The 10068-nt window shown below is 45.4% G+C and overlaps 3 protein-coding genes across 3 annotated transcripts in view; 2 read left to right on the top strand and 1 right to left on the bottom strand.

Annotated features, from left to right (window-relative positions):
- Positions 1-10068, top strand: part of LOC143986899 (uncharacterized) — a 549767-nt gene that overhangs the window by 62662 nt on the left and 477037 nt on the right. The window lies entirely within an intron of this gene.
- LOC143989561 (uncharacterized) overlaps positions 1-10068 on the bottom strand; it is a 470483-nt gene that overhangs the window by 284730 nt on the left and 175685 nt on the right. The window lies entirely within an intron of this gene.
- On the top strand, positions 4648-6864 carry LOC143989737 (uncharacterized). The gene has a single exon (XM_077490010.1). The coding sequence runs from the start codon at positions 4804-4806 to the stop codon at positions 6037-6039; it is 1236 nt and encodes a 411-aa protein (XP_077346136.1). The 5' UTR covers positions 4648-4803; the 3' UTR covers positions 6040-6864.

Raw genomic sequence — 10068 nt, 5'->3', positions numbered from 1 at the left:
TATGTTTAGGGTTCCGGTTAAGGTTAGCATTCCAGCTAGGTTTAGGATTCCAGTTAGGGTTACGGTTCCCATTCCAGTTAGGGTTCCCATTCCAGTTAGGGTCCCCATTCCAGTTAGGGTTCTGGTTAGGGTTCCCATTCCAGTTAGGGTTAGCATTCCAGTTAGGGTTCTGGTTAGGGTCCCCATTCCAGTTAGGGTTAAGGTTCCCATTCCAGTTAGGGTTAGCATTTCAGTTAGGGTTCCCATTCCAGTTAAGGTTCTGGTTAGGGCCCCTATTCCAGTTAGGGTTCTGGTTAGGGTTAGGGTTCCCATTCCAGTTAGGGTTCCCATTCCTGTTAGGGTTAGCATTCCAGTTAGGGTTCCCATTCCAGTTAGGGTCCCCATTCCAGTTAGGGTTCTGGTTAGGGTTCCCATTCCAGTTAGGGTTCTGGTTAGGGTAAGAGTTCCCATTCCAGTTAGGGTTAGGGTTCCCATTACTGTTAGGGTTAGCATTCCAGTTAGGGTTCCCATTTCAGTTAGGGTTCTGGTTAGGGTCCCCATTCCAGTTAGGGTCCCCATTCCAGTTAGGGTTCTGGTTAGGGTTCCCATTCCAGTTAGGGTTAGGGTTCTAGTTAGGGTCAAAATTCCAGTTAGGGTTAGGGTTCCCATTCCAGTTAGGGTTAGCATTCCAGTTAGGGTTAGGGTTCCCATTCCAGTTAGGGTTAGGGTTCTGGTTAGGGCCCCCATTCCATATAGGGTTCTGGTTAGGGTTCCCATTCCAGTTAGGGTTAGGGTTCCCATTCCTGTTAGGGTTAGCATTCCAGTTAGGGTTCCCATTCCAGTTAGGGTTAGGGTTCCCATTCCAGTAAGGGTTAGGGTCCCCATTCCAGTTAGGGTTAGGGTCCCCATTCCAGTTAGGGTTCCCATTCCAGTTAGGGTTCTGGTTAGGGTTAGAGTTCCCATTCCAGTTAGGGTTAGGGTTCCCATTACTGTTAGGGTTAGCATTCCAGTTAGGGTTAGGGTTCTGGTTAGGGTTCCCATTCCAGTTAGGGTTAGGGTTCAGATTCCAGTTAGGGTTAGCATTCCAGTTAGGGTTCTGGTTAGGGTCCCCTTTCCAGTTAGGGTTCTGGATAGGGTTAGGGTTCCCATTCCAGTTAGGGTTAGGGTTCCCATTCCTGTTAGGGTTCTGGTTAGGGTTCCCATTCCAGTTAGGGTTCTTGTTAGGGTCCCCATTCCAGTTAGGGTTAGGGTTCCCATTCCAGTTAGGGTTGGGGTTCCCATTCCTGTTAGGTTTAGCATTCCAGTTAGGGTTAGGGTTCCCATTCCAGTTAGGGTTGGGGTTCTGGTTAGGGTCCCCATTCCAGTTAGGGTTCTGGTTAGGGTTCCCATTCCAGTTAGGGTTAGCATTCCAGTTAGGGTTCTGGTTAGGGTCCCCATTCCAGTTAGAGTTCTGGTTAGAGTTCCCATTCCAGTTAGTGTTCTGGTTAGGGTCCCCATTCCAGTTAGGGTTCTGGTTAGGGTTAGGGTTCACATTCCAGTTAGGGTTCTGGTTAGGGTTCCCATTCCAGTTAGGGTTAGAGTTCTGGTTAGGGTCCCCATTCCAGTTAGGGTTAGCATTCCAGTTAGGGCTAGGGTTCCCATTCCATTTATGGTTCTGGTTAGGGTTAAGGTTCCCATTCCTGTTAGGGTTAGCATTCCAGTTAGGGTTAGGGTTCCCATTCCAGTTAGGGTTCCCATTCCAGTTAGGGTTCCCATTCCAGTTAGGGTTCTGGTTAGGGTTCCCATTCCAGTGAGGGTTCTGGTTAGGGTTAGAGTTCCCATTCCAGTTAGGGTTAGGGTTCCCATTACTGTTAGGGTTAGCAATCCAGTTAGGGTTAGGGTTCTGGTTAGGGTTCCCATTCCAGTTAGGGTTAGGTTTCTGGTTAGGGTCCCCATTCCAGTTAGGGTTCTGGTTAGGATTAGGGTTCCCATTCTAGTTAGGGTTAGGGTTCCCATTCCTGTTAGGGTTAGCATTTCAGTTAGGGTTAGGGTTCCCATTCCAGTTAGGGTTAGGTTCCCTATTCCAGTTAGGGTTAGGGTTCCCATTCCAGTTAGGGTTCGAGTTCCCATTCCAGTTAGGGTTTCCATTACTGTTAGGGTTAGCATTCCAGTTAGGGTTCCCATTCCTGTTAGGGTTTGGGTTAGCATCTGAACCCTAATCCTAATCTGAACCCTAATCTGGACTCTAATCCTAACCTGAACCCTTATCCTAATCTGAACCCAAATCAGAATCCTAATCTGAACCCTAATCCTAATCTGAAACCCTAATCTCAACTGTAACCCTAATCTGAACCCAAATCAGAACCCTAATATGAATCCTAACCCTAATCTGAACCCTAATCAGAACCCTAACCCTAATCTGAACCCCAATCTGGACTCTAATCCTAATCTGAAGCCTAATCTGAATCCTTATCTGAACCCTAATCCTAATCTGAGACCCTAATCTGAACTGTAACCCTAATCTGAACCCTAATCTTAACCCTATCCCTAATCTGAACCGTGACCCTAATCTCAACCCTAACCCTAATCTGAACCCTAACCCTAATTTGAACCCTAATCAGAACCCTAATCCTAATCTGAACCCTAATGTGGACTTTAATCCTAATCTGAAGCCTAATCTGAACCCTTATTCTAATCTGAACCCTAATCTGAACCATAATCCTAATCTGAACCCTAATCTGAACCGTGACTCTAATCTGAACCCTTCCAGTTATTGTTCAGATTAGGGTTAGTGTTAGGGTTAGAATTACAGTTAGGGTTAGGATTCTGGTTAGGGTTTTGGTTAGGGATAGCATGGGGAGGGAAACAGAGGGGAGGTAGGTAGGGTGGTAGAAGGAATTTTACTCACCTGCTCACAGACATACGGGTGTAGTTAAAAAACTTGTCATTATGCACATGTAGATCATTGTAGATGAGATGGAACTGGCCTCTCTCCTCCCTATTTGCAATTACAGGGTGAACCCAGAATCTTCGACGTGTCAGCATCATCCTCCTCCTCCTCAACCTGGCTTTTTTCTTTAACATGACAGCAGCAGTAGCAGTTACTACTGCTGCCATAAGCAAAGGTAATGACTGTTGATACATGCTGACGAACTACACAAATGCTCTTCACTCTTCTCCTCACACTACACAAACGCTCTTCTCCACTCTTCTCCTCAGACTACACAAAAACCAGGAAGAGAACAGGAAGTGACACAGCTCTTTTACTATTGGATAGTCATATAATCGCATTCCACTCCCAATTCGCAATGTATTTTGTAATTCGCAGTAAATTCGCAAGGACACATGAAGAATTCGCAAGGCAAATTTCAAACGCAATCGCGGTAAATTCGTGGTAAAATCGTGGTAAATTCGCAACGCAGCAGTGTGAACCCAGCCTTAGTCTGAAGAACAAAAAACTGGCCCCTTGCTTTGAAAGTTTGGAGAACTCTGATCTAGAACATGGACTTATGGAGGATTTTTTTTATGTGAGCTTATATCTTACAGATGATATTCTCTCTCATTTTCTTGGTTTAGAGTGGAGATCCAATGGATATAGAATTTGAGGTGAAATCAGAAGAAGAAGAGAGGTATGTGAGGGATGATCAGCAGTCTATGGAGGAGGATGGAATAACGGGGACATTTATAGAGGAGGACACTCCTACAGAGATCAGCACAGGTGGGTCATTAACACTAAATACATTCCTCCACCCATACTGCTCACTGATTGGTCCAGAGTAGGGCGGGGGCTGGGTGATATCAGCCTGTAATCCCCTGCAATGTATCACACAACAGAACTGTCAGGTAGTGTGTGAGTCAGCACTCAGTGGCAGCTATAAGGTATCAATAACAGAGAGGGTGGAAACAACAAGATATACCCAAAATTAATTACTAAGAATTAGTCCATAAAGTCCATAGTAGTAAGGGATATCAAGGAGAAAGGCACAGGACGGATGGATCCTCAGGTGGATGGGGATTGCACACACAGTCACCGGTAGCTCCTCAGCAGGAAATGGGAGTTCCCTCAGACAAACCAAAACAGCAGAAAGAGGGTGCTGCGGTCAGTGTGATAGTAAAAGCAAGTAACACTTTATTCAGATACACTTACATAAATGTATCTTGCAAACTGCACACAGGGTGGATGTGGATCACCAATCAAGCAGTCAGCCGTCACAAGGCATGAGGCAAGAGGCCAAATAAGGATGGGGGTGGGCTGCAACGCATTTATGAGGCGCCGTCTCCTTCTTCAGGCTAAACTTTTTACCCTTGTGACTGCTGACTGCTTGATTGGTGATCCACATCCACCCTGTGTGCAGCTTGCAAGATACTTTTATTGTAAGTGTATCTGAATAAAGTGTTACTTGCTTTTATTATCACACTGACCCCAGCACCCTCTTTCTGCTGTTTTTGTAATCCCCTGGTCACTTTCCTGAGCTGTGTTCCCCGTCCTGTATTCCTGGATTTCTCTCCGATAATCTTCCTTCTCTGTGCTGCCGATACAATTTATGTATCTAGACTGGATTTATAGAGATTCTGGGGATCAGCTGGCAGCAAAATGTTAATTTTCAACATAGGCGTTATTTGACCTAGGCAAGTATCTTGGATCTTCTGCCCCATGCGTGGGTGGAGACACTCGTCCTACAATCCCCTCATCACTGTCACTCCTATAAAAGACAGTTCTCGTTGTTTCCTCACTCTCTGACTAAGGTCCATGAATAAAGAAATGATCTGGTAGGAGATCAGAGGACCCATTTACTAGTTACCTTGAGGGGGGAATTGTGAGATCCTCAGAGACAAAGCTGCCTGATGTGGGCGGAGTCCTCGTTTAGGGGAACCAATCAGCTCATGTCTAGTAATAATCTTTGTATTTCTATTTTAGTAGATGGACGGGAGATGAGGAAAACCTCAGAGGATTGTCTCACTTTGTCTCCAGACTGTAAAGTAGAAGATGAGGACATCACACAGTATAGTCCAGGAGAAAACCCGACTACCTCAAATGTCCATCCGGCACCACACAGTGTAGATGGACCATCGTATTCCTCTTATCCTGAGGAACCTCAGACTGTGAGGGACGGTGCCGTCCTTCCAACAGAGAAGAGCTTTTCCTGTACTGAGTGCGGGAAGTGTTTCCATTCTAAATACTATCTGATTGTGCATATAAGATCTCACACGGGGGAGAAACCGTATTCCTGTCCTGAGTGCGGGAAATGCTTCCATTCTAAATCACATTTTAATGTGCATAAAAGATCCCACATGGGGGAGAAGCCACATTTGTGTCCTGAGTGTGGGAAATGGTTTATACAAAAATCAGACCTTGTCATACATCAGAGATCTCACACAGGGGAGAAGCCGTATTCCTGTTCTGAATGCCTGAAATGTTTTTCAGCAAAGTCATATCTTTACAAACATCAGAGATCTCACACAGGGCAGATGCCGTATTCCTGTCCTGAGTGTGGGAAATGTTTTTCAATGAAGTCCAATCTTTACACACATCAGAGATCTCACACGGGTGAGAAGCCATATTCCTGTCTTGAGTGTGGGAAATGTTTTTCACTGAAGTCCGATCTTTACAAACATCAGAGATCTCACACCGGGGAGAAGTTGCATTCCTGTCCTGAGTGTGGGAAATGCTTTATACAAAAATCAGAACTTGTCATACATCAGCGATCTCACACAGGGGAAAAGCCGTATTCCTGTCTTGAGTGCGGAAAATGTTTTTCAGTGAAGTCATATCTTTACACACATCAGAGATCTCACACGGGGGAGAAGCCATATTCCTGTCCTGAGTGCGGAAAATGTTTTTCACAGAAGGCCAGTCTTTCCACACATCAGAGATCTCACACGGGAGAGAAGCCATATTCCTGTCCTGAGTGCGGGAAATGTTTTTCACAGAAGTCCCATCTTTCTACACATCAGAGATCTCACACGGGGAAAAAGCCATACTCCTGTCCTGAATGTGGGAAATGTTTTTCACAGAAGTCCCATCTTTTCACACATCAGAGATCTCACACAGGGGAGAAGCTGTATTCCTGTCCTGAGTAAGGGAATTGTTTCTCACTGAAGTCCGATCTTTCAACTCATCAGAGATCTCCCATAGGGAAGAAGCCGTATTTCTGTCCTGAGTGCGGGAAATGTTTTTCACAGAAGTCCAATCTTTAGACAAATCAGAGATCTCACACAGGGGAGAAGTCACTTTCCTGTCCTGAGTGAGGGAATTGTTCCTCAATGAAGTCCTGTCTTCCTGTACATCGGGGATCCCACACAACCCTCAAAGTGTATTAGTGCCTTGAGTGCGGGAAATGTCTTCTATATGAATGTTGCTGGACATCACAGCTCTCATGTGGGGAAAAAGCACACCCTGATATACACCTCAGATATACTCCATGGCTGATCTTCATGTAAGAAACAGTTCCAGGCGTGTGGACATTTTTGAAAAGCCCACAAACTACAAGCCAACATTGGCAAAGGACAGAACTCTGTGAATGAATGGCACGGCCGCATTATTTTCATAAAGTGACAGCCGGTACGGGGAAGTTCTCCCCGCACTGCTGTCACACAGAGGACTCGGATCGCTGAGCCGCTGCAGGAACAGAAACATGTAACATCTTCACGAAGGTGGTCTTATCCTTTAACCCTTTCACTGCCAGAGCTGGTTTGTTGGTTTTTGCCCACATGTTTAACCCCTTCAATACCGGACACTTTCACCCCCTTCCTGCCCAGGACAATTTTCATCTTTCAGCTCTGTCACACTTTGAATGACAATTGTGCCGTCATGTAACACTGCACCCGAATGACATTTTTATAATTTTTCCCACAAGTAGAGCTTTCTTTTGGTGGCATTTGATCATCACTGTGATTTTTTATGTTTTGTGCTACAAATAAAAAAAAGATATAAAATTCAGAAAATAAAAGTTTTTTTCTTTGTTTCTGTTATTTTGTAAATAAGTAAGTTTTCTCCTTCACTGATGAGGCATTAATATGCAGCACTGATGGGTGACACTGATGAGGAGGTACTGACAGGATACCTGGTGGGCACTGATTGGCATCACTGGCGATCATCGCTGATGGGCCTGTACTGATAATAAATGCTGAATATCAGTGTAGATCCCCCCTCCTATCAGGAGATCCCCTGATCGGTTCTCCTCTACTCGCACCTTGTCAGCATGAATAAAGGAAAGACGATAACCGACACTTCCTGGTTACGATGTGATTAGCTTAGATTGGACACAGCTGATCATATGTCACTCTGACACACCGGAGCCTATGACTTATAGAAAGGCAAAGACAGAGGAGGCCAAGAGAGTAGTGAAAATCCTCGAATAGTGAGTGAACAAGGTGGTCACGTCTCTGAAAAAGATGACCTCACTTATTTCACCACACACTTCTGGGAAAGCTTTCTGCTTTCTGTTCCCGATCACTCCGATTGTGTTCCTACCCACCAGGGTCAGAACTAACTGTATATATCATCCAGAGGACTTGGTAGCCTTAAAAGGCGTATGTGAGTCACCTCAGAATCAATCTAATCATACACATATAAGACATAAGAGAGATATACAAAAGAAGAAGAAAATAAGGAAGTTCGTTTCACTGATATGATACTTTTATTAAAATTTAAATATAGCTATGCCCGGAAGTCTGGTTATGAAAAATGTTGGATATGTAGTAAACTCCATCCTGGCACTGATAGAATTCCCCTAATGGCAGTAGATCTAAACTTTACCCCCTCCTTAATGGCACACCTGAGTGCTGCTCTTACTGGGTTATGTGAGGTTACAGAGGATTATGAATGTTGCACATGGATACACAACACATCTGTTGAAATACCCGATTATTATGATATTTTTGCACAACACCAAAAAGAATTAGGCAAGCGGCAACAGGAAGCTAGGGACATTGCTAAAACATGGAGTCCTTTCGGTAGTGGGAATTTTGGATTTGGAGGAATGTTCTCATGGTTGAAAGATATAGCCATACTGTTGATACTTATTGTATTGTTCATTTTATTTCTGTACTTTATTTATAAGCTTGTTATGTGCCTGATTGCTAGGGCCACCCGTATTACTGGGTGGAGAAGTGCCTTTGGGCCACTTCTTTGGGACAGGATTGCTCCAGTTGCAGACTCCAAGGCATCCACTTCTAGTACATAAGGCAAGACTAGATTTGGATGTTGAAGTATAGGAGCCGACATGAAAAGTCTCTTTAATTAATTGAAAGCCTCCTGGGCTTCCTGGGACCATTGGAATTTAGCCTGCTGGTGGGTCAGTTGGGTGATGAGAGAAATGATTGAAGAGAACCCTTTAATGAATCTGCAATAAAAATTGGCGAAGCCAACGAATCGCTGAATCCCCTTTTTATCCGAGGGGCTGGCCACTCCTGGATGGCTTTAACATTTTGTGGGTCCAGTAGAGATGATGAATTCGAGGAACTGGATGGTATGAGCATTGAGTGTACCTTCTTCACATGGGTTTGATGTAGTTCTGTGGTGGAAAAGATCAAGATGTCATCAAGATAAACAATCACAAAGTTATCTAGGTACTCACGGAAGATGTCGTTGACCAGGTGTTGAAACATAGCCAGAAAGCCCAAAAGCCATCACTAAATATTCGAAGTACCCAAACCTGGACCTGAAGGTTGTCTTCCATTCGTCTCCGTCATGTATCCGAACAAGGTTGTATGCTCCCCATAGATCTAGTTTGGTAAATATTTGAGCGGTCCGGAGATATTGGAAAAGTTTAGGGATGAGAGGGAGCAGGTATCTGTTCTTGATAGTAATTTTATTGAGCTCCCTATAGTCCACACAAGGCCTCAGAGATTCATCCTTCTTTTCGATGAAGAAGATACCTGCTCCAGCTTGGGAAGAGGAAGGATGGATGAATCCCTTTTCAAGATTCTCGTCGATGTAGGAGTGGAGGGCTTCCAATTCGGTCTTCGACAGAGGAAAAATGCTGCAGAAAGGGATCTCGGAACCGGGTACATCAATGGGGCAATCATAAGGCCGATGAGGTGGCAAACTGTATCACAAAAATGTCCAGGAATTTGTGATATGCTGAAGGGACATGCTGGAGGTTATCTGGTACCGGATGTATGGCTAAACAAGAGGCAGTTCTGTTGGAGACTGGCAAAAGGCAATGCTCAGAGCAATACACGGAGGAGAATAGAATTTCTTTCTTGTTCCAATTGATCTGAGAATCATGGGCCTGCCATGGGAGCCCCAGGATGATTGGATGAAGGCCAGCAGCCAAACCTCCTCTTCCGCCACCTGTAATGAGACCGGGAGGACAAGATGAGATTGGGTTGAACTTACTAGGTCTCACGGGGCAGTTGTGTAAGAAATTACCTGCTTCCCCACAGTACAGGCAAAGGTTAGCTTGGCGCTGGCAGAGTCTTTCATTAGGGGTGAGCAGAGACCGGACTAGACCCAGTTGCATGGGCTTGCTGTCAGAGGAGGTAGAAGGGACCGCGGAAGGTGAAGGAACAGGAGGAACCCGTGGTAGCATCCAGGTTGGTCTTGACGACTGGAAACGTTCAGAGTGACGCTCTCGTAAGCGTCTGTCGAGTTTGGTGGCTAGCTGGATCAGGTCTTCCAGTGAGGCAGGAGTATCCACCCAAGCCAGTTCATCTTTTATGCCGCGTACACACGGGCGGACTGTTCGCCCAACTTTGTCCGCTGAACAGTGTTTCAGCGGACAGTCCGCTCGTGTGTGGGCTTCAGCGGACTGTTTCAGCGGACAGTCTGACGAACAAAGTTTTTCGGAATTTCCGTAAGACTGTCCGCCCAAACTTGGTTTCAGCGGACAGTCCGCTCGTGTGTAGGCTCGTTCGACAGACTAAGTTTGGCGCATGCTCAGAAAGGATTTACATGGCGAAGGTTGCATTGCAGTGTATTGGACGTCGAATTTCTCGTCCCGTCGTACGTGCCGTTCACGTCATTGCGCACGCCTTCAGCGTACTGTCTGCTCATCGTGTGTGGTCAAGTCCGTTCATGCAAATTTTGAGCGGACTGTTTGTCGGATTGTCTGACGAACTAAGTTGGGCGAACAGTCCGCCCGTGTGTACGCGGCCTTAGTGTTG

The sequence above is a fragment of the Lithobates pipiens genome, unplaced genomic scaffold, assembly GCF_037356315.1.
Source record: "Lithobates pipiens isolate NorthernLeopardFrog02 unplaced genomic scaffold, aLitPip1_a1.2 Scaffold_18, whole genome shotgun sequence".
Classification (NCBI taxonomy): Eukaryota; Metazoa; Chordata; class Amphibia; order Anura; family Ranidae; genus Lithobates; species Lithobates pipiens.
Note: the sequence above shows the minus strand (reverse complement) of the source record. Positions and strands in the feature narration are given on the sequence as shown.